Consider the following 23,953-nt stretch of genomic DNA (forward strand, 5'->3'; position numbering starts at 1 on the left):
GCTTGCTCAAGCCACTTTACCCCACTTGTCCACGCCTGCCTACCGCACCTAGCCTAGCTGGCAGGAGACCGGTGTTACGTCCCAACTGGTTCCCAATTTAACTGGTTCCCCAGCTGTGCGTGCACCTATCAGTCTGCCTCTGTCACCAGATTCGTCACAAATTCACAAACATATTACTGGCGATTTTCAAGTCGGATCTCATATTTGCTGCGGCAAATATGAAAGTAGGCCTATAGGCTACGTGCGCACTACATTAGGCTACCATTCGCGACAAAATAAATGGAGACAAAATAAAAAATTTGCAGACTCGCATGAAGTGGGATTCGATCGCACTAGAGTAAAAACATAAACGCACCAAAGTCCGTTGACTAACACCATGAGCTATATCAGCTCACAAAATGTGAGAGAATCGTTAGGTATTTCTTAACTACATTGGCCTTCAGGTAACATTTTGAATTGGCGTCTTCTGATTCAACTGGTTCCCATAGACACTACCCGAATGTAGGCTTACTATGCACGTATTTGGGGTTGTTTCGAGGCAATAGCCGTATTTTCCACGACATCACAGCTCCCTCTGACACCACATATTACAAATTCATACTAAGAACGTCGCTGCTAACCCAGACAATACGATAAAAATACGCGTAACACAACATGGAAACATTCGTTTCCTATGCGATTTCGTGTAGCCTATTGCTGAGTGTTTCTTCGCTATATCTTTTGAAATCAATTCATTTCATAATTGTATATTCTGAACAAATGGTGGTTGTGGTTAATATGGCTATTGCCTTGAGACAACTCCAAATACGTGATGAGTAGCCTACATTCTGGTAGTGTCTACGGTAACTAGTTGATTCAGAAGAACCTAAACAACTTGTTGCCTGAAGGCCAACGTAGTTAATCAAGTTGTGACTGAGTTCCTGAATTACTCACGTGCTCCAGTAGCTTACGGTGTAATGCACAGGATTGTCACTTTGTATGTGTTTTTGCTCGTGGGATCGAAGACCACTCGAATCTTTTATTTTCTTAGTTTCCATTTATTATGGCGTGAATGGCTGTAATGTAGTGCTCAGTACATTTGTTCAGAATATACAATTATGAAATGAATTGATTTCAAAAGATATAGCGAAGAAACACTCAGCAATAGGCTACACGAAATCGCATAGGAAACGAATGTTTCCATGTTGTGTTACGCGTATTTTTATCGTATCGTCTGGGTTAGCAGCGACGTTCTTAGTATGAATTTGTAATATGTGGTGTCAGAAGCAGCTGGGATGTCGTGGAAAATACGGCTATTGCCTCGAAACAACCCCAAATACGTGCATACTAAGCCTACATTCGGGTAGTGTCTATGGGAACCAGTTGAATCAGAAGAAGCCAATTCAAAATGTTACCTGAAGGCCAATGTATTTAAGAAATACCTAACGATTCAATCATGTTTAGTGAGCTGGTATAGCTCGTGGTGTTAGTCAACAGACTGTGGTACGTTTATGGTTTTACTCTAGTGCGATCGAATCCCACTTCATGCGAGTCTGCAAATGTTTTATTTTGTCTCCATTTATTTTGTCGCGAATGGTAGCCTAATGTAGTGCGCACGTAGCCTATAGGCCTACTTTCATATTTGCCGCAGCAAATATGAGATCCGACTTGAAAATCGCCAGTAATATGTTTGTGAATTTGTGACGAATCTGGTGACAGAGGCAGACTGATAGGTGCACGCACAGCTGGGGAACCAGTTAAATTGGGAACCAGTTGGGACGTAACACCGGTTCACTAGGAGCTAGGCTAGACACACTGCTGGTATGGACCATGTCTTAATTCCTAAGTAACTAGACTATGTATAATTTGCATGGTAGCTGCGTTTAGTCTTACAGTTAAGAGCATTTCTTTTGGGACCCTGTTGAATGTAATACATAGCTAACTGCAGTGCTGCGTCTAGCGTAGCCTCACAGTTTGATTTTTTGCAAGCTAGTTTAAACGACCCGCTATCGGTTTTCTATCTCAAATTAGCGATAGTCTTGTCAGTTTGCGTCGGTGAAACTATCGAGTAATTAGACTATTTGCTTTTCAGGATTAAAATGCTTCTGTTTTTTTTGGTTGTAACATACGGTTAGATCGTCGATATTTTATGCAGGGGGATTAAGTTCAAGCAATGCAATGAGAATAACAACTAGTGCACAACTTCTACAACTATGAAGTGCTTGTTCATTAGTCTTGAACAATTATCTAGTTCATGTATGCTACATCTACACACTAGATGAGCTGATAACAGCGAACCTCACCCAAGAACGCTATATAAGGTGTCCTTGTTTTATGACAGACTTATCAATTGCTATAATCGCCTTGAAGCTTTGCATTAATCGCTGCTGGTGAGGCGATACACAGCACACGGCCAGCCATGTAGTATCATTCTATTCAAAGTCGTGCAATGGTTAACATATTCAGGCTCAGAAAATCAGGATATTCGATTATAATAAGCGATCTACAAGGCTTTGCTTTTTACAGAGGCTGTTGTCAGCTGGTTCATGTGTTTTCCACGAGAGGTGGTGTTGCTAAGCATGCCTCACTTGGATGGTATGTAGTATAAGGATTCTCTCGTTGTGTGTTGACATTTCCTTCCAGCTAACGGTGTGAGAGCTTGGCGCTATGTAGCCTTGTGTGCTACAGGGTGACTTTGTCTCCGGAGAAAGAAGTTCGCCATCTGCGATGCCGCTCCTCTGGACATAAAGCACGATGGATTATAAAGAGGTAACCATTTAACTCAGGAACAGAGTTTGCTTAATCAAACAAGATATGCCTTCACTCGGAATTTGTCTAATCAGCCTTTGATAAGCTCTTCTCCGAAGTAAAGTTCAGTTGTACAATGTAAAAGTTGTTTTCGTTTTTCATAAGTACACCACTTATCATCACTATGATTATAACGTTAACTTGTGACTGAAACAAAATGTGACGTGCTTTTGCTCTTCAGATCCAGACAATGGTCAACATGTTTGAGCACGAGTCCCTGTTGTAGAGATGTATCTGGTTACAGTGTAGTGCAAATAGCAGTATAGAATTCTGCCTGTAGTGTTCACTATTGGCAGGCGTCTCCATGCATTTGTTCTCCACCCATGTACCACGAAAGGGGTATCAAATTCCAGCCAGTTTGATATTTTATCGTTAAAATTATTTTCACATTCTATGACAGAATAGATTAATCAGCATTGGATGTTGAATCCACATGTATTTGTATTTATTTATTGTGTACATTATAGCTATTTTATACTTTATATTTAGTTAATTTTTCCCCGTAGTATTAGTTAGTATTAGTTAATTAGACTTTGCACCTTGTATATTATAGTTAGACTTGTTTATTTATTTAAGATTTACATTTAACACTCCATGTTTAAATGTATGCACCTTCCTGCCAAAGTAAATTCCCTGTCTGTGCAAACTTTCATGGCGATTAAAACCCATTCTGAATCTCAACATGAATGATGTATTTAACATCATAATACCAATTACTCGTGTGCATGTGTATCTGGTGTCAATGTGTGTGTGGCAACTGTGTGTGTGTGTGGCATCTGTGTGTGTGTGTGTGTGTGTGTGGCGCCTGTGTGTGTGTGGCATCTGTGTGTGTGTGTGTCGCCTGTGTGTGTGTGGCATCTGTGTGTGTGTGGCGCCTGTGTGTGTTTGTGGCATCTGTGTGTGTGGGTGTGTGTGTGGCATGTGTGTGTGTGTGTGGCGTCCAGGCGAGGACGGAGCTGGACCAGATCGCGGTGCGTCTGCAGGAGGACGGCCTGCCTCCAGGGGCGAGCTCAGAGGAGCGCCAACGCCACCTGTGGCGTCAGCTCCGCGAGGGCGATGAGGCCCTGCGCTCCTCTCAGCAGGACATGCTGGCTCTGAGAACCCAGCAGGCCAGCGAGATGAAGGAGGTGGGCCTGCCTCGCGTTACACCAGCACACTTTGAACACACGCTTTCTTCCAAAGTAACAGGAGGTGAGGAGCCACGATCAGACATCTAGGATTCTAGAACACACTCTTTCTCCCCCCCCCCCCCCTTACCTCTCCACCCTTGCAGCACTGGGTTCAATATTCCCTATAAGTTACTAGGTTTTCAATCTGTCCACAACACTTACGACAACACTATCATGTTGGTCAGAGAAGTGCGGATAAAACGGGCTCATGCACGGCCCTCGTCAGTCATAACAGACTCTGGCTTCGTTATTTCCTTAACAGCACAAACTCTCTCACCCTAAACATCAGATCTGATCCGAGTGCGACAACACAGCACAACGGACCCTGGTCGACACGGCAGGGGCTCCAGACGGCAGCCAGGATCCTGCTATCCGACCCCCCCCCCCCCCCCCCTCTGCTCTCTCTAAAGAATGTCTAATGAGGTGTTCCTGCATGCTGCCTCCCTCCCTCTGCCTGCTGGAGGATGAGGAGAGGAGGCCTGGCTCCTGTTACATCACTGACTTTTAATCCGCGTTGCCGTCCCTGCACCTGAGGGCCCTTGTAGGCAGTAGTAAGGTCAAGGCTCTGCAGAAGCATGTAGAGTACACCCACTTCTTTCTTTTAATGGACGGAAAGTGTGTCCACTTCTTTGCCGGCGCTAATGCGGTTTCAGCAGGTTGGTTAGCAGTACCCGCATGGTGACTCTGTCGCTTTTAAACCGTGTTCCTCGACTTGCAGGTGGGCGGTGCCTCAGATTAGGTTGAACCACAGAGGATCCCATTCACCATGTCTTGTCTGTCTGTGTCCCACCATCTGTCTGTTATAAAACAATATCATCCTCAATGTCATATCCTGTCTGTCTCAGATAGAACACTATAGGCGCGTTCGACTTCATGCAGCGACGGCGGCGCCGACAGTCGGCTGCAGTCAGCTGCCTTTAAGCTGAGAATGCCATTGGCTGCTTCAAGTCAGCCGGGCTGCAGGCGGCTGCAGGCGACACCGGCGCTGCATGAAGTCGAACGCACCTTATATTATCCTCCATGTCATATCCTGTCTGTCTCAGGTAGAGAATGATATCATCCTCCATGTCATATCCTGTCTGTCTCAGGTAGAGAATGATATCATCCTCCATGTCATATCCTGTCTGTCTCAGGTAGAGAATGATATCATCCTCCATGTCATATCCTGTCTGTCTCAGGTAGAGAATGATATCATCCTCCATGTCATATCCTGTCTGTCTCAGGTAGAGAATGATATCATCCTCCATGTCATATCCTGTCTGTCTCAGGTAGAGAACTACGTGGAGCACATCCGCGGGCTCCTGGAGGAGCGGGAGTCTCTGACTGCAGAGTACGAGCGGGACAACGAGCAGCTGCGGCTGGACCTGGAGCACATCCGGCTCCAGCAAGGTTGGCAGTCCTGTTAGCCTTAGCTTGGGTTAGCATCCCTGTGTTAGCGTCCTAGCAGCAGCAGGCCAGGCCTGGAGGGCAGAGAAGGGGGGTCATTGCAACACCAGCAGAGGCAACAACAAAATGCTAAGCATGCAGAATACTGTATAAGATATACAGTGTCAATCTACAATACTCGGTAGTGTAAAATACCATTTGTCCTTAACATGCCAAATGTCAACATACTTCTGGGGGAGTAGAAAGAACCCTGGTGTTTACCTATACGACCATTAAGGGTGGGAATCTTTTGGTACCTCACCATTCAAATCGATTCTTGGGGTCATGAATGGATTAAAAGCGATTTTTATAAAAAATAGTTTTTTTTGTGAATCGATGTGAATTCGCTAGAAGACTGAATCGCACTTCTAATGTGAATCGATGTTTTCCCCTAATGACCATAATCCCACCTCCATAGCCCCCTCTGACAGCTCTCCTCGTCCCCCTCCACAGAGTCCCAGAGGAAGGAGCTGGAGGAGATGCTGACCCAGGAGGGCCTGGGGGAGGTGGGCCTGAGCGGCCCCAGCGAGCAGGTGGCCTACCTGCTGGTGGAGAGGGCCACCCTGCTGGAGAGGCTGGAGTCTGCAGAGAGGAGGCTGGACACCCAGAGCCTCACGGGCAGCCTCCGGGAGGTCCACATGCAGGTAGGGGGACGACCGTGGTGGAGGTTGGGCTTCACAAGGAGATTGAAGGGAGGCTGTGTCGGTCACAGCCGCAGTTACACAAAAAAAAAAGCTGTCCTACCCACATTTGAAAACCAATCTACGCCTCCAGGCATAAACACATACATGTGCTCGACCAATCAGAGTGACACGGGCTGTGGGGTGGGGTGCTCCTGCCTCCAGGAGGAGCTGGATCAGATCCGTCACACCATGGAGGAGGGGCTGCGTCAGGAGAGAGAGGTCGCCCAGAAGACCAGAGACACCATGAGCAAGGTGAGGGGGAGGGGCTCGTCTGAGGGCATGCTTCTGCCTCCCCAGGCCTCCTTCTAAACGGGTCGTTTCACAGCTTCAGGTCACAGGGTGGAAACACGTGGGGCTGAGGAAGTGAAGTCGCTCCTCTCATGTCCCAGCAGCCCTGGCAGGCGTATCACTGAGATCCGGATGTTACAGGTGGCCGGAGACAATGCTGTCTGTTCCATCCTGGTAGTAGACGCCTCCACCAGATTATTTGTCTTTTGTGCTCCTGGTCTCCTCAACAGCGTGCAGGTCAGAGCTCCTGGAAGAAGCTGTTTGGTCTCCGCAGGTCTCCTCAGAGCCCACACTCTGCCCCCCTCGTAGGTCTCACCGCTCCGTCCCTCCCTGGCCCCCCAAACTAACCAGCTCAACAGCTACTGGGCATGTTCGCGCTCTCAGGGGATAGGACATGTATATTTTTGTTTCTTTCACTTTGAGCTTCAGTTCCGCTACTATTTGTGCATCGAGGACGTTGTCTGTTTTGTGGATGCTATGCATGATCATCGCGATGCTGTTCACTAGCTAACCCTGCAAGCCTCACTAACTGTTTTCCTTTGAACCCTGTTAAAGATCAAGCAAAGACGATCGCCTGTTTGAAACCCAATTAATACCACACGAGTCAGTGTCTGTTTGAGTTTGGGCATGGGATGTTTGGTGTTGATTCATGTCTAAAATGACAATACACTTTTGATGTTTTTACTACCTCTGTGGTTACTGCTGCGGTGGTGGTTGTGACAAAAACCAGATGCATGTGTACAACGGCAGCATGTTGACCAGTCTCTGTGTCCGGTTCAGTTAGTGAATGCTCATAATTAGCAATCTGGCCATCTCTGTTTTTTGTTGTTGAGCAGCAGAAAAATGACGGTGTATGTGTTTTCGTTTTGTTATTGGTTTTGTTATGTTGTTGTTCATAATGCTATTTGAAAATCAACATCTTATGGGATTTTTTGTAATTTGGATTTTCTTTTTAAATGTTATGGGTCAGAGACACTTGCCCATTCTAAATGTTTTGATCTTGTTCTTTAACGGTTAATGGTCGTTAAAGAGCATCGGTTATCGGTAAAAATGAATCTAAATGAGCATTCCTAAATTGAATACATAACAGTAAGGCATTAAATTGAAAATGATAAATTGTCTGAAAAGGTGTAGGCTGAAGCTTTAGCACATTAAACCTCCAGCCTCCATTCAGATAAAGAACCGAACGGTAACGTCCAAACGACCCGAATCTCCCTGGGCCTCAGGTGCACAGTGAGGACCTGTCCCGGCAGTGTTCTGACCGGCAGCAGCTGGAGCGGGATCTGGACGAGGCATCCCGCCGGCTCGCCATGGCCCACCTGGACATCCGCCGGCTGACGGACGAGCTGGACGCCGCCAGGAGGAACCAGGGAATGAGCGGTACGAACCACGGCACAGGAGTCACTCTCCACATGAACTACCAACACTGACCAACCTGTGTGCTCGCTGGGGTAGTGTTACTGTCGGTTAGTACAGACGTGTGAGTGTGCTGTATTGGCGCTTGTCTACTGGGTAGGGCCAGATGTGTGTTTGTAAACATACGAGTGGAAGGTCAAAGGGCGGTCAGTGGGTGTTTAACCTTGGTGGGTGTTTTAACGTTGGTGGGTCTTAGGATCGGAGCTGGAGAGGACGGGTCAGGAGGTGGAGAACCTGAGGAAGGAGGTGGACAAGCTGAAGCACTGTGGTGAGTCTCCTGCACTGACTCAGTCAAACTGAAGCACTGTGGTGAGTCTCCTGCACTGACTCAGTCAAGCTGAAGCACTGTGGTGAGTCTCCTGCACTGACTCAGTCAAGCTGAAGCACTGTGGTGAGTCTCCTGCACTGACTCAGTCAAGCTGAAGCACTGTGGTGAGTCTCCTGCACTGACTCAGTCAAGCTGAAGCACTGTGGTGAGTCTCCTGCACTGACTCAGTCAAGCTGAAGCACTGTGGTGAGTCTCCTGCACTGACTCAGTCAAACTGAAGCACTGTGGTGAGTCTCCTGCACTGACTCAGTCAAGCTGAAGCACTGTGGTGAGTCTCCTGCACTGACTCAGTCAAGCTGAAGCACTGTGGTGAGTCTCCTGCACTGACTCAGTCAAGCTGAAGTACTGTGGTGAGTCTCCTGCACTGACTCAGTCAAGCTGAAGCACTGTGGTGAGTCTCCTGCACTGACTCAGTCAAGCTGAAGCACTGTGGTGAGTCTCCTGCACTGACTCAGTCAAGCTGAAGCACTGTGGTGAGTCTCCTGCACTGACTCAGTCAAACTGAAGCACTGTGGTGAGTCTCCTGCACTGACTCAGTCAAGCTGAAGCACTGTGGTGAGTCTCCTGCACTGACTCAGTCAAGCTGAAGCACTGTGGTGAGTCTCCTGCACTGACTCAGTCAAGCTGAAGCACTGTGGTGAGTCTCCTGCACTGACTCAGTCAAGCTGAAGCACTGTGGTGAGTCTCCTGCACTGACTCAGTCAAGCTGAAGCACTGTGGTGAGTCTCCTGCACTGACTCAGTCAAGCTGAAGCACTGTGGTGAGTCTCCTGCACTGACTCAGTCAAGCTGAAGCACTGTGGTGAGTCTCCTGCACTGACTCAGTCAAGCTGAAGCACTGTGGTGAGTCTCCTGCACTGACTCAGTCAAGCTGAAGCACTGTGGTGAGTCTCCTGCACTGACTCAGTCAAGCTGAAGCACTGTGGTGAGTCTCCTGCACTGACTCAGTCAAGCTGAAGCACTGTGGTGAGTCTCCTGCACTGACTCAGTCAAGCTGAAGCACTGTGGTGAGTCTCCTGCACTGACTCAGTCAAGCTGAAGCACTGTGGTGAGTCTCCTGCACTGACTCAGTCAAGCTGAAGCACTGTGGTGAGTCTCCTGCACTGACTCAGTCAAGCTGAAGCACTGTGGTGAGTCTCCTGCACTGACTCAGTCAAGCTGAAGCACTGTGGTGAGTCTCCTGCACTGACTCAGTCAAGTTGAAGCACTGTGGTGAGTCTCCTGCACTGACTCAGTCAAGCTGAAGTACTGTGGTGAGTCTCCTGCACTGACTCAGTCAAGCTGAAGCACTGTGGTGAGTCTCCTGCACTGACTCAGTCAAGCTGAAGCACTGTGGTGAGTCTCCTGCACTGACTCAGTCAAGCTGAAGCACTGTGGTGAGTCTCCTGCACTGACTCAGTCAAGCTGAAGCACTGTGGTGAGTCTCCTGCACTGACTCAGTCAAGCTGAAGCACTGTGGTGAGTCTCCTGCACTGACTCAGTCAAGCTGAAGCACTGTGGTGAGTCTCCTGCACTGACTCAGTCAAGCTGAAGCACTGTGGTGAGTCTCCTGCACTGACTCAGTCAAGCTGAAGCACTGTGGTGAGTCTCCTGCACTGACTCAGTCAAGCTGAAGCACTGTGGTGAGTCTCCTGCACTGACTCAGTCAAGCTTCCTGTGCGCCATCTTTTGTTTACTTTTTGGGAAACGGTATACAGGGAACGTAGAGGAGAGAGGGGGGAGGACCAAACTTCAGTGAAGATGATAAATTCCTATGACACAGTAGAACATGTCAAGAATAAATCTACGTGTCTTCAGAATACGTCTAGTAGAAAAAAAGAAAGTGCAAGTCCTGGCATAGTTATGGAGCCTGTGTTGCCCCCTCAGACATGATGGCGATGCAGAGAGCGAAGGAGCAGAACGTGAGGCTGGAAGAGGAGATGCAGAGAGCGAAGGAGCAGAACGAGAGGCTGGAAGAGGAGATCCGAGTTCTGAGGGAGAGAGTACGCTCCCTGGACTCGGAGAAGAGAACGCTGGCAGAGAAGGTACAGGAGACACATACACTCGGATCATTCCGGAAGCAACGCATTGAGTACTTTTATTACGTCTGTTTTGTCTCTGAAAATGTAAGATGGATGACGCATTGCAAACCGCATCTACCTACAGCTACAAATACTAGTATAAGCTACCTGAACCTGATCTGAAGCATCTAACTGTAGTATGGTGTATTTACACAGTTCCCTCCTATTCTCCAATGTTGCAGGTGACCAGGGAGGACCTTGACGGCAAAGCCCCAGGAGAGAAGACCCCTAAAGAGCTGCTAGACACCCCAGCCGAGGAGCAGATTCATAAGAGGTTTGGATGCTCTCAGCCCTGCCCCTCAGCAGAACAGCGTACACATACAGCTGGCTCCTTTAGATCACCAGAAGATGTATTCTCTCTCTCTCTCTCTCTCTCTCTCTCTCTCTCTCTCTCTCTCACTTTCTCTGTCTCTCACTTTCTCTGTCTCTAACCATCCATCCATCCACCTCCCTCCTCCCCTTCCCCAGGTGTGTGGCGGCGGTGGAGGACGCCCGCTGCCAGGTGCGGGAGCTGCAGCGGCGCCTGCAGAGGCAGCAGGAGGAGCAGGAGGAGCTGGTGGAGAGGAACGAGGAGCTGGAGGCCCTGCTAGGGGAGACCCAGAACTGCAGCAAGGAGGAGCGCCTGCATCAAGAGGGGGAGCTGGAGGGACTGCACCGCAAGGTGAGGAGGGGGAGGGAGCTGGAGGGACTGCACCGCAAGGTGAGGAGGGGGAGGGAGGGAGGGAGGGGGAGGCACCGCAAGGTGAGGAGGGGGAGGGAAGGAGGGGGAGGAGGGAGGGGGAGGCATCGCAAGGTGAGGAGGGGGAGGGGGGGGAGGGAGGGAGGGAGGGAGGGAGGGAGGGAGGGAGGGAGGGAGGGAGGGGGAGGAGGGAGGGAGGGAGGGAGGGAGGGAGGGGGAGGAGGGAGGGGGAGGAGGGAGGGAGGGAGCTGGAGGGACTGCACCGCAAGGTGAGGAGGAGGGGGAGGGGGAGGGGGAGGGGGAGGGACTCCATCGCAAGGTGAGGGGCTGGGGAGGGAGGGGGAGGGAGAGGCATCGCAAAGTGAGGAGGAGGGGGGGAGGAAGGGAGGGAGGCACCGCAAGGGTGGAGGGCTGGGGAGTTGACTTCGGGAGAACACACTGCATATTTTGAGGAGATGTAATCCTGCTAAACTAAAGTACATCCAAATCCAATGGACACCTGCAAGAAAGCAAAAACAAGTCCGACCCTGAGGACAGAGAAGGAAAATAAAAGAATCTAAAACACAGGACAGTGGACTCTAACAAGGAATGTGAAAACAGGTGTTAAACTGCAGCTGCTGTCTGGATGTTGTAGATTAGGAGCCTAGAAGCAGAGCTGAAAAAGATGGCCGCCCTGGATCCAGCACTGAGGGATGGAGAGACCAGCAGAGAGACCGATACCCTCACACAGCAGCAGGTGAGAACCTCGACACAGAGGTTTCATTCCAAGATCGTCTTGAAAAAGTCAAAAGGTCAATGTGTGTTATTTGGAACTGGGTGTTAGAATACAGCTACATTCATGGTTGATAGTGTGTCTTCTATAAGAGAGAGTATACACAGCCATGGTTGTACGACCTCCATAACAGTGAGAGACAGCCATGGTTGTACGACCTCCATAAGAGTGAGAGACAGCCATGGTTGTACGACCTCCATAAGAGTGAGAGACAGCCATGGTTGTACGACCTCCATAAGAGTGAGGGACAGCCATGGTTGTGTGACCTCGTGACCCTGTCCCGGTCCTCAGACGAGGGCCAGCAGCCAGGAGCGGGCCAGCCTGCTGGAGGCCCGTCTGCTGGAGGAGAAGGACTGGAGGAAACAGCTGGAGCAGGACCTCAACGCCGCCCAGGCCGCTCTCAAGAAGGACAAGGAGGTCAGGGAACACAACCTGGGGTTTACGTGGGCCGGCGTGTGTGTGTGTGTGCTGCGTGATGCTGACGCGCGAGCGTGTGTGTGCTGCGTGATGCTGACGCGCGAGCGCGTGTGCGCGTGCGTGTGTGCGTGCGTGCGTGTGTGCGTGCGTGCGTGCGTGTGTGCGTGCGTGCGTGTGCTGCGTGATGCTGACGAGCGAGCGAGCGTGCGTGCGTGCGTGCGTGTGTGTGCGTGCGTGCTGCGTGATGCTGACGCGCGAGCGTGTGTGTGCTGCGTGATGCTGACGCGCGAGTGTGTGTGTGCGTGCTGCGTGATGCTGACGCGCGTGCGTGCGTGTGCGTGCGTGTGTGTGTGGGCTCTCCAGGCTCTGCAGGTGGGAGAGAGGGAGTTGAAGAGCCTGAGGATGGAGGTTCAGAGCCTGCAGACACAGTGCCAGCAGGGCAAGACCCTCATCAAGAGCCTGACCCAGGTTAAAGGAGAGAAGGGTCTTCTAGAGGAGAAGGTGAGCTCAAGCTGGAGGTGGTGGTCAACACACACACACACACACACACAATGTACACACACACACTACACACAAACAGTACACAAGTTCACACTCCACACACAGTACAAATACACACACACAGTACTCAGAAACACACACTGTATACTTGTCACAGAGAGTGTCCCGCACCTCACTTCTTCTTAACATGCCTTTTCTGTGGCCGGCCCTAGACTATGGAACTCCCTCCCACTAGAGATTGGGCTGGCACCCTCCATTTTTAGTTTTAAGACCAGGCTAAACCTATTCTTCCTTTCCATGATTGCTCTGGGGTTTATGTTTGTTTATATTTTTATGGTTTTATTTATAGCCCTTTCTTTTAAACTGATTAAAAATAGTACACAAAATAAAATAATCATTCCTATTTTAGCTTTTGAACTGTTGTGTACGTGTGTACTGTTAACTGTATGTGTACGGTCAAACGCACTGTGAAGCACTTTGGCCAGCCGTGTGGCTGTTTGTAAATGTGCTATATAAATAAAGTTGAACTTGAACGTTGGTCGCCCCTCCCTCGGTCCAGGTGGCCCAGTTGGAGCGCGCTCAGAGCCGCCTGCGGGAGGAGCTGGAGAGGGAGCGCGGGGGCGGCCGCGCCCAGGAGCAGCTGCAGGAGGGCCGCGCCCAGGCGGAACAGCTCAGGGGACAGCTGGAGCGGGTCGCCTCGGAGCTGTCCAGCCTGCAGGAGGAGAACCACAGTCTGAGGTCAGGGCCGCCAGCCAACTCCTCCTGCACCACCTGCTCACATGTCAGAAGAGGGCGGGGGTTCACATGTGACTTCTTAATCGTGGTTGAAGGCTGTGGTTGCAATCTTTTTTTCCCATGTGTGTGTGTATATATACTGTGTGTGCCTGTCTATCCACCAGGGACGAGATGGCTCGTGAGCGGAGACAGATCAGTGACCTCCAGGCCCAGCTGAGCTCCTTGGTCCAGGAGAAGCTGCAGGCCCAGGGGGAGAAGGAGAGGCTGGGCCTGGAAGCCCAGGTGGAGAGACTGGGTCTGGAGGCCCGGGTAGAGAGACTGGGTCTGGAGGCCCGGGGAGAGAGAGACATGCTGGGTGTGGACCTCCAGGTGTCCAGTGAGCAGACCACCAGGGCAGGGCAGGAGCCGGACACACACTCTGGGCATTCAGCCTCGAGCCTCAGCCTGGCAGATAAGACCAGGGAGGACGGCCTCCAGCAGGTACTGGACAGATCCAGGGGCCTCTACCTGTCTGCTGTCGTCTTCAGCTACATTCGCATGACTAGTCCCCCCCCCATGTGTTACATCCCCTAGTTTATTCCATTTGTAATTCAGAATATGTGCGTTTGAATGTGAGAGTGTGAGTCTACCAGTGTGTGTGAAAGTCGACCAGTCTGTGAATTCCTTCCTTAAAGATAATTGCAAGTATCTTGGAATTCTTTAGTCCTAAATAAAAATGGTGTGTGTGTGTGCGTGTCTGTGTGTGTGCGTGCTGTCCCTCACAGCTGTCGTGTGTGAAGCTGGAGCTGTCTCGTGTGCAGGCCACTCTGCAGCAGGAGAGGCAGCTGGCCTCCCAGCTCCAGGCCTCCTTGCAGGCTCAGATCACCGAGGCCCTGACACGCTCCAAGGTCCAACCACCCTCCACATGACCTCAGAGTCATGTGGAGGGTTAAGTTATTTATAGTTATTTTAACCTTTAGAAAAAAAAATTGTAAACTTTTTTTTGTAAAATATATTTTCTAAACTTATTTTGTAAACAATTTTTTCACACAGAAGGGAGAGAAGAACAGTTCAGTAAAGCAGAGCAGAGCACAATAGAGTTTAGAGCAGTCCTCATCAAGTACTCATTAACGATGCAAACCTTTTTTTTTTATTATTATCACAAATATATTTTCAACCTTTCGAAACTTTGGGTAGAAAATATTTGTCAAACTATCTTCAAACCTTTAAACAAATATATATATATTTTAACTAAATATTTGTAACCTTCTGAAACGTTTTGTAAAAAATATTTTTCAAACCTTTTAGATACTTTTTTTTCCCCTCTTAAATCAGCGTTAACTTCATGTCAGCTCAGTATTACCTGAATGTTACCTCACTGTTACGTCTAGCTCTGTAAAACATTTAAATAAATCTGTGTTCCCCCCAGTGTCAGGACTCTGTTCTGGGCCAGAGGACGGAGGAGGAGAGGCAGCTGAAGCAGGACCTGCAGAGGGCCCAGAGCCTGTTCACCTCGGCAGAGAGAGAGCTGCGCTACGAGAGGGAGAAGAGCCTGGATCTGAAGAAACACAACACTCTGCTGGAGCAGGAGAAACTCAAGGTGCAGCTGCAACATATATCAGTCTGCAACGCCACGACAATTACCTTGTGGCAACTCAGAAGGATCCGGAATGAAACCAGTAACCACTGTCTTCCTCCTGTTCTCTCCTCTCCACCCCACTCTCCTCCTGTCCTCTTCTCCTTTCCTGTCGTCTTCTCTCACTCTTCTCCTGTCTCCTCTCCCCTATTGTCCTCTCCTCTCACTCTCCTCCTCTCCCCTCCCCCCCCCCTCCAGCTGTGTGCGGAGCTGAGGCAGACCCAGGCCCGTCAGGCCCAGGCGGAGCAGGGCTCCCAGGGCCAGGCTGCAGAGACGGAGCGTCTGCAGCAGAGGCTGCGGGAGCTGCAGCTGGAGCTGGCTCGCAGCGGACACAGCCTCACTACCAACGCCAGCCTGCAGGAGGAGCTGCAGGCGGAGAGGGCGCGCGTCATCGCAGCCGATAAAAAGGTCTGTTAAGCAACTAAGACCGAATGCGCTGGAGCTGTTTTCAGTGGGGATGTCAGTAGTGTTTTCGTTTTTTTGGTGGCGGAGTGGATTGTCAAACTTGCTGTATCCATAAGTGTTTGTTGTTTTTTTGCGTGTTAACGTGTTATTGCATATACTGAAGTGTGTGTGCGTGTGTGTGCAGGTGGTGGAGCTGCAGCAGCAGCTGAAGACTTGTCAGCACCAGCTGCGTCTGGAGCAGGCCAGGGCTGGAGAGACCAGCCGGCTGGAGAGAGACTCCAGGGACATGTCAGACTCTCTCTCTGCCCTGAGAGCCAGGCAGCAGGAGGAGCAGCTGCACAGGTCACTCTCTCTCTTACACACACACACACACACACACATTGATACACACTCTATACACACACACACACACACACAGGACACTGGGTTCATAAAGTATAAAAACGTCTAGACTAGTGCAGACAGTCGTTCCCATCCAGTCATTACATCCGTCCGAGTCATTCCAGTTTCAAATTAATGAAATCCATCTTCTTAACCCCCCCCCCCCCCTCCAACGTCCTCACTTCCTCCCCGAGCAGGAAGCTGTTGGAGCAGCGTGAGGAGGATCTCCAGCAGCAGGTGCGCTCCCTGAGGGGGAAGGAGGCGTCTCTGAGCCGCAGCAGCGCTGAGCTGGGCAGCCGCTGCCAGCAGCTGGAGGCTCGTCTGGCCGTTCTGGAGGCGGAGCTCAGCCAGGCCAGGGACGAGGTGAGCCGGGCCGGGGAAACGCACCACAAGGCCTTGAGCGTTTTTTTTTTTACGATTTGAGTAAACCTTGAAAGTACTCGTTTCTGTAGTTGACCAACGGGATGTATAGTTTTATATTGATATGTCGGAGAGTTCTGATTTATGGCGTGTGTGTGCGTGTGTGTGTGTGTGTGTGCGTGCGTGTGTGTGCGCTGGGAGCCCAGCAGAGAGAGAGCCAGAGGACGGCTCTCAGGCTGGGGGGAGAGCTGGGTGCCAGTCAGCAGGAGAGGGAGAGACTCCAGGAGGAGATCCAGCAGGTCATCACCCAGCTGGACACACACATCAGGTCAGAGCTGAGACACACACACACACACGCACACACCCATCAACACATCAACACACACATCAACACACACACACACACGCACACACCCATCAACACCTCAACACACACCCATCAACACACACACACATACACACACCCATCAACACACACACACATACACACACCAGACCAAAATAAAAGTACCATGAAAAGTAGCCCCAACAACAGAACCTTCACGGTGTGAACCTACAGGATACGCATCATCATCTCTTCTCTCTACAGGAAGCACAACGAGAAACAGTCTCAGCACAAGATCAAGCTGAGAAAGGCCAAGCAGATCTTCCTGAAGGCTACGGCTCAGAGAGACCGCACCATCCAGAAACTGGAGAACGACCTAGCCCTGGCCTCCAGCCTCTCCCAGAAGGTCAGCCCGCCCCCACACGTTTCATTATCTCACTGTTTTGGTGATGACACTATGATTTCAATACAAAATCCTCCAGTGTTGGCTAGCTCACTGGGTAAGAGCGCGTAGCATTGAGGCTAATGCTAACCTGGGTTGGAATCCGACTGAGGCCATTTCCTGCATGTTTTCCTCTCTCTTTCCCTGCTTTCCTGTCACTCACCAACTGTCCAATCAACTGTCCTAAATCAAATAAATCCTCCAATCCTGACTATAGTAGGACAGACTGTTCTGTTTTTGAGCTGGATGGCGACGGTTCTGTAGAGAGTTGTCTGGGTGGGGTCGGTTCTGTAGAGAGTTGTCTGGGTGGGGTCGGTTCTGTAGAGAGTTGTCTGGGTGGGGTCGGTTCTGTAGAGAGTTGTCTGGGTGGGGTCGGTTCTGTAGAGAGTTGTCTGGGTGGGGTCGGTTCTGTAGAGAGTTGTCTGGGTGGGGTCGGTTCTGTAGAGAGTTGTCTGGGTGGGGTCGGTTCTGTAGAGAGTTGTCTGGGTGGGGTCGGTTCTGTAGAGAGTTGTCTGGGTGGGGTCGGTTCTGTAGAGAGTTGTCTGGGTGGGGTCGGTTCTGTAGAGAGTTGTCTGGGTGGGGTCGGTTCTGTAGAGAGTTGTCTGGGTGGGGTCGGCTCTGTAGAGAGTTGTCTGGGTGGGGTCGGTTCTGTAGAGAGTTGTCTGGGTGGGGTCGGCTCTGTAGAGAGTTGTCTGGGTGGGGTCGGTTCTGTAGAGAGTTGTCTGGGTGGGGTCGGCTCTGTAGAGAGTTGTCTGGGTGGGGTCGGCTCTGTAGAGAGTTGTCTGGGTGGGGTCGGTTCTGTAGAGAGTTGTCTGGGTGGGGTCGGCTCTGTAGAGAGTTGTCTGGGTGGGGTCGGCTCTGTAGAGAGTTGTCTGGGTGGGGTCGGTTCTGTAGAGAGTTGTCTGGGTGGGGTCGGTTCTGTAGAGAGTTGTCTGGGTGGGGTCGGTTCTGTAGAGAGTTGTCTGGGTGGGGTCGGTTCTGTAGAGAGTTGTCTGGGTGGGGTCGGTTCTGTAGAGAGTTGTCTGGGTGGGGTCGGTTCTGTAGAGAGTTGTCTGGGTGGGGTCGGTTCTGTAGAGAGTTGTCTGGGTGGGGTCGGCTCTGTAGAGAGTTGTCTGGGTGGGGTCGGTTCTGTAGAGAGTTGTCTGGGTGGGGTCTGTTCTGTAGAGAGTTGTCTGGGTGGGGTCGGTTCTGTAGAGAGTTGTCTGGGTGGGGTCGGTTCTGTAGAGAGTTGTCTGGGTGGGGTCGGTTCTGTAGAGAGTTGTCTGGGTGGGGTCGGTTCTGTAGAGAGTTGTCTGGGTGGGGTCGGTTCTGTAGAGAGTTGTCTGGGTGGGGTCGGTTCTGTAGAGAGTTGTCTGGGTGGGGTCGGTTCTGTAGAGAGTTGTCTGGGTGGGGTCGGTTCTGTAGAGAGTTGTCTGGGTGGGGTCGGTTCTGTAGAGAGTTGTCTGGGTGGGGTCGGTTCTGTAGAGAGTTGTCTGGGTGGGGTCGGTTCTGTAGAGAGTTGTCTGGGTGGGGTCGGTTCTGTAGAGAGTTGTCTGGGTGGGGTCGGTTCTGTAGAGAGTTGTCTGGGTGGGGTCGGCTCTGTAGAGAGTTGTCTGGGTGGGGTCGGTTCTGTAGAGAGTTGTCTGGGTGGGGTCGGCTCTGTAGAGAGTTGTCTGGGTGGGGTCGGTTCTGTAGAGAGTTGTCTGGGTGGGGTCGGTTCTGTAGAGAGTTGTCTGGGTGGGGTCGGTTCTGTAGAGAGTTGTCTGGGTGGGGTCTGTTCTGTAGAGAGTTGTCTGGGTGGGGTCGGTTCTGTAGAGAGTTGTCTGGGTGGGGTCGGTTCTGTAGAGAGTTGTCTGGGTGGGGTCGGTTCTGTAGAGAGTTGTCTGGGTGGGGTCGGTTTTCATTAACGACAGTTGCTAAACACTAGGGGTGGGAACCTTTTGGTACCTCACGATTCAAGAAAAAAAAGGATTCATGATTTTTCCACAATAATAAAAAAAATAATTGTGAATCGATTTGTGAATCACTATAAGACTGAATGAAGATTCGAATGTGAATCAATTTTTCCCCACCCCTACTAAACATGGTGTTGTGTGACCTGTGTGACGCGGTGCAGGAGAAGGACTGGATCCGGACGGTGATGGAGGAGAACGAGAAGCTGCTGGTGGAGAGGAGGGACCTGCTGGGGAGGATGAGCGAGGCGGAGGAGGTGGGAAGCAACGGCCTCAGGACCGCCTCCACCGTTCAGCACAGGTACTGACCCACAGCTACTGACCCACAGCTACTGACCCACTGACCCACAGCTACTGACCCACTGACCCACAGCTACTGACCCACAGCTACTGACCCACTGACCCACAGCTACTGACCCACAGCTACTGACCCACTGACCCACAGCTACTGACCCACTGACCCACAGCTACTGACCCACAGCTACTGACCCACTGACCCACAGCTACTGACCCACAGCTACTGACCCACTGACCGTCCCTTAAACAGCACAGGTACTGACCCACTGACCCACAGCTACTGACCCACTGACCCACAGCTACTGACCCACAGCTACTGACCCACTGACCGTACCTTAAGCAGCACAGGTACTGACCCACTGACCCACAGCTACTGACCCACTGACCCACAGCTACTGACCCACTGACCCACAGCTACTGACCCACTGACCGTCCCTTAAACAGCGCAGCCACTGACCGTCCCTTAAACAGCACAGGTACTGACCGTCCCTTAAACAGCACAGGTACTGACCCACTGACCGTCCCTTAAACAGCACAGCCACTGACCGTCCCTTAAACAGCACAGGTACTGACCGTCCCTTAAACAGCACAGCCACTGACCGTCCCTTAAACAGCACAGGTACTGACCGTCCCTTAAACAGCACAGGTACTGACCGTCCCTTAAACAGCACAGCCACTGACCGTCCCTTAAACAGCACAGGTACTGACCGTCCCTTAAACAGCACAGGTACTGACCGTCCCTTAAACAGCACAGGTACTGACCGTCCCTTAAACAGCACAGGTACTGACCGTCCCTTAAACAGCACAGGTACTGACCGTCCCTTAAACAGCACAGCCACTGACCGTCCCTTAAACAGCACAGGTACTGACCGTCCCTTAAACAGCACAGCCACTGACCGTCCCTTAAACAGCACAGGTACTGACCGTCCCTTAAACAGCACAGCCACTGACCGTCCCTTAAACAGCACAGGTACTGACCGTCCCTTAAACAGCACAGGTACTGACCGTCCCTTAAACAGCACAGCCACTGACCGTCCCTTAAACAGCACAGGTACTGACCGTCCCTTAAACAGCACAGGTACTGACCCACTGACCGTCCCTTAAACAGCACAGCCACTGACCGTCCCTTAAACAGCACAGCCACTGACCGTCCCTTAAACAGCACAGGTACTGACCGTCCCTTAAACAGCACAGCCACTGACCGTCCCTTAAACAGCACAGGTACTGACCGTCCCTTAAACAGCACAGGTACTGACCGTCCCTTAAACAGCACAGGTACTGACCGTCCCTTAAACAGCACAGCCACTGACCGTCCCTTAAACAGCACAGGTACTGACCGTCCCTTAAACAGCACAGGTACTGACCGTCCCTTAAACAGCACAGCCACTGACCGTCCCTTAAACAGCACAGCCACTGACCGTCCCTTAAACAGCACAGCCACTGACCGTCCCTTAAACAGCACAGCCACTGACCGTCCCTTAAACAGCACAGGTACTGACCCACTGACCGTCCCTTAAACAGCACAGGTACTGACCGTCCCTTAAACAGCACAGGTACTGACCGTCCCTTAAACAGCACAGGTACTGACCCACTGACCGTCCCTTAAACAGCACAGGTACTGACCGTCCCTTAAACAGCACAGCCACTGACCGTCCCTTAAACAGCACAGGTACTGACCGTCCCTTAAACAGCACAGGTACTGACCGTCCCTTAAACAGCACAGCCACTGACCGTCCCTTAAACAGCACAGGTACTGACCCACTGACCGTCCCTTAAACAGCACAGGTACTGACCGTCCCTTAAACAGCACAGGTACTGACCCACTGACCGTCCCTTAAACAGCACAGGTACTGACCGTCCCTTAAACAGCACAGGTACTGACCCACTGACCCACAGGTACTGACCCACTGACCGTCCCTTAAACACTAAAGACATATATTAATATTAAATGTATATGATATCATTTACATTTAGTATATGCTCTTATCCAGAGTGACTTACAGTAAAGTACAGGGACTGAGGCAAGTAGGGTGAAGTGCCTTGCCCAAGGACACAACGTCATTAGGCACGGCCGGGAACCGAACCTGCAACATTCTGATTACTAGCCCGATTCCCTAACCGCTCAGCCACGTGACACCTGATGTATAAATATGAAAGCTTGTATCGATCCTCAATCCTGTATCATGCCTTAATCCCCTGTTCAGTGTTGAATTCATGCTTCTCCTCCAGGGTCAATGTGTTAGAGGTGGAGAACAGACAACTCCAGGAAAGAACCCTCAAGTTGTCCAATGAGGTCGGGGCACTGGAGCGCACCCTGAGGAACGTCCAATCGTTTTGTAGCCTCGAGGTACAGAACCAATCAGGCATGGTCCCTGCCAAAGTCTTGGGAGTTTGTCATCAACTATAAATGTTACATGTTTGTTTTTATTTCCCTCTCCTAGGATGTGAAGAAAATGTACAATTCTGAAAGTCTTCTTAATGACAGTACTCTACATAAATCAACTATAAGGTAACACTTTATTTGAGTGATATAAAAATTACTTTTGATTTGGAAACACGTTGAGATTGTAAATAAAATGTATTCTGTTCTGCAGCTGATGTTGCTAAGCTGTCGTGTGCTATCTAGACCATGTTCTGAAACCGTTGTGTTCAACTCACTCGGACCTGCTTCAACGTAGTTTGATATGTGTATTTATTTTAACCCTGTGCCTGCCTGTCCTCAGTCTGACATCGGGTGCGTGTGATCCTCTGGGCATCCTGGATGCCATTTGTCGGATGAAGGCCAGCGAGCATATGGTGGGCGGCGGGCGCAGCGCCTTCTCCGTGCCCAGCTCTCAGCCCTCGGAGCTGGGATACCTGAACCTCACCTCCCCCTCGGTCCCTCCGGAGCCTAAAGACCCAGAGGACGGCCTCGGTGTGGGAGATGAGCAGGTATGACAGCGGGGTGGACAGGGGAGCAAGTCTTACATCTGTATTGCTGTATCTGCCATAAGGACAGGGGACGGGAAGAAATTGACATTGAGTCAATTAGCAGACGCTCTTATCCAGAGCGACTTACAGTAAGTACAGGGACATTCTCCCCCAAAGCAAGTAGAGTGAAGTGCCTTGCCCAAGGACACGTCATTTGGCACAGCCAAGATTCAAACCAATAACCTTCTAATTAATGGCCCAGCTCCCTAACCGCTCAGCCATCTGACCCCTGTGATTGACCTGGTGATTCAGCGCAGTGAATCAAACGATTTAAGATGGAGTTAAAGACTATAAACAAAATAAGTTAAATGCAAGAATTACAAGTTTTAAGAGGAAAAGTATCCTGCGTTATTCTACCTATACTGTTGGCCACGACGAGACGCCTATGGTGGCTGTAAACGCCCCTGGGGGTACTCGCAAATAAACGTATCTTTTGGTTGGTACTGTAGGTAACCAACCAATCTTACTTCATTAGGAAATGGATAACCATAAGGTGGTAGTATAAGCTGCGCAATCATAATATAACAGAGAGAACCTCTATGATTGTTGATGAAAGAGCTCAACTGATAGATGCTATGGTCAGTGTCTCAGTCTCAACCTGTGTTTTGCATCAAGAGGAATACATACTACTCCTTTCTACTGCAGATCACTCCATCCCTGTGGGACATAATAAACAGGTATTTGAGGAAGGGTTGGGAGAACTGCAGAAACATATATACAGAGCACAATGGCGGTTGCTGTATGAGATGTGTTATGAAGGCTTGTCTTAAGGTACGCCTGGGTGTGGATAAGTGTTGTCCAGTTGTACGAGTGATTGCTCCTATTTAAATGTTCTTTCTCAAGACTATGGTCTCTGTTAGACAGTGTAATGGTACAACTGGTACAGACATCACAATCTAAATGCTGGTGCATCTTTGATGTCGAACGAGAGGGACGAGCCACAGGAGCGGCTCTGAAGCACTTTTATTGTGTTCTCATGAAGTGGTTCATGTTCTGAGAACGGAGCAGAGAAAAGCCACCTTTGGTGCTCTGTTTTTGACCATAATAAAAGTCCAATATTGGCGATTATTTTCTATGAAAAACAAAAGCCTTGGGAATTATATGTTTACGGTATCGTCTGGTATTAAACCTTAATTTGGTATGTATCTGTTTACAAAGTTAGCAAACGTGGTCATTATTAAATGAAATGTGGTTTTGGAGCGATAATTGAGTATATTGTATGGTACAAGAGATTTAGAAACCCAATTCAAACTATTCACAATTTTCCCACCAAACTACACTTGTCATCAAACACTTTTCAATCAAAATGACTGACTTATGTTCTGGTCTATGAACATATATTTTCTAAGTCTGTTTTAAATAACTAGCTAGCTTATTGTGTGATGAAATATGTCAGATGAGACGAGAGTATTTGGTATTTTTTATGGTGTTGGTATGCATTACCCTAGCTGGAGAATATAAATGGCAAAATGGCAAATGTTATTTTAAATATACTTCACTTAAATACATGTTACATTCATGTGCAGCATATATATTTTTTACCTTTAGTTGTAGTCTGTGCTTTGCTGAGTCAATGAATCATTGACACGTACAATGTATCTGTAATACAAGTTTGCCTTTAGGTCTGAGTCTACTCACACTTTCAACTAAGTCTAAATGCATCAAATCACTGTAGCCTTTAGATATTGGACAAAGAATGGTGACGTACTAGTTGATTGTGTTAGGTACATCTTGAACACCCAGACTTTGTCTGCATTGTGCCTGTAACGATGAAGTGTATAACTTTGTCTTGCTGCTAAGCTTGAGGGTGAGTTACAATAATAATCAACAATACTGGCCACTATTTTAAGACTTGCATGTCATGAATTAGCCTATAACCAGCGACCATGTACATTAAATACTTTGTAAGACACAAAGCTTATTTTGATAAATAAACATGGAATTTTAAACTGTGTAATTGCATTCTTA

The 23,953-nt window shown here is 49.9% G+C and overlaps 1 protein-coding gene across 2 annotated transcripts; it reads left to right on the top strand.

Moving 5' to 3' along the window:
* Positions 1-1,764: 1,764 nt before the first annotated feature.
* ccdc30 (coiled-coil domain containing 30) lies at positions 1,765-23,934 on the top strand. 2 transcript variants are annotated; one of them, XM_084679902.1, is made up of 29 exons: positions 1,765-1,800; positions 2,623-2,748; positions 3,732-3,914; positions 5,225-5,345; positions 5,835-6,025; positions 6,227-6,316; positions 6,583-6,657; positions 7,579-7,732; positions 7,965-8,036; positions 9,962-10,119; positions 10,338-10,429; positions 10,624-10,816; positions 11,469-11,570; positions 11,898-12,023; positions 12,387-12,524; positions 13,084-13,262; positions 13,424-13,739; positions 14,024-14,146; positions 14,668-14,838; positions 15,073-15,282; positions 15,464-15,621; positions 15,858-16,023; positions 16,227-16,348; positions 16,610-16,751; positions 18,883-19,019; positions 21,245-21,362; positions 21,457-21,524; positions 21,739-21,946; positions 22,631-23,934. In XM_084679902.1, exons 2-29 carry the CDS (start codon positions 2,734-2,736, stop codon positions 22,811-22,813), a joined length of 4,011 nt encoding a protein of 1,336 aa, XP_084536028.1. In that variant the 5' UTR covers positions 1,765-1,800; positions 2,623-2,733; the 3' UTR covers positions 22,814-23,934. The 2 variants fall into 2 exon arrangements, with proteins under 2 accessions (XP_084536028.1, XP_084536029.1); XM_084679903.1 differs by having other exon boundaries at positions 21,739-22,773.
* Positions 23,935-23,953: the final 19 nt, after the last annotated feature.

The sequence above is a fragment of the Hypomesus nipponensis genome, chromosome 18 (assembly GCF_054491055.1).
Source record: "Hypomesus nipponensis isolate SF chromosome 18, ASM5449105v1, whole genome shotgun sequence".
In the NCBI taxonomy this organism is placed as follows: Eukaryota; Metazoa; Chordata; class Actinopteri; order Osmeriformes; family Osmeridae; genus Hypomesus; species Hypomesus nipponensis.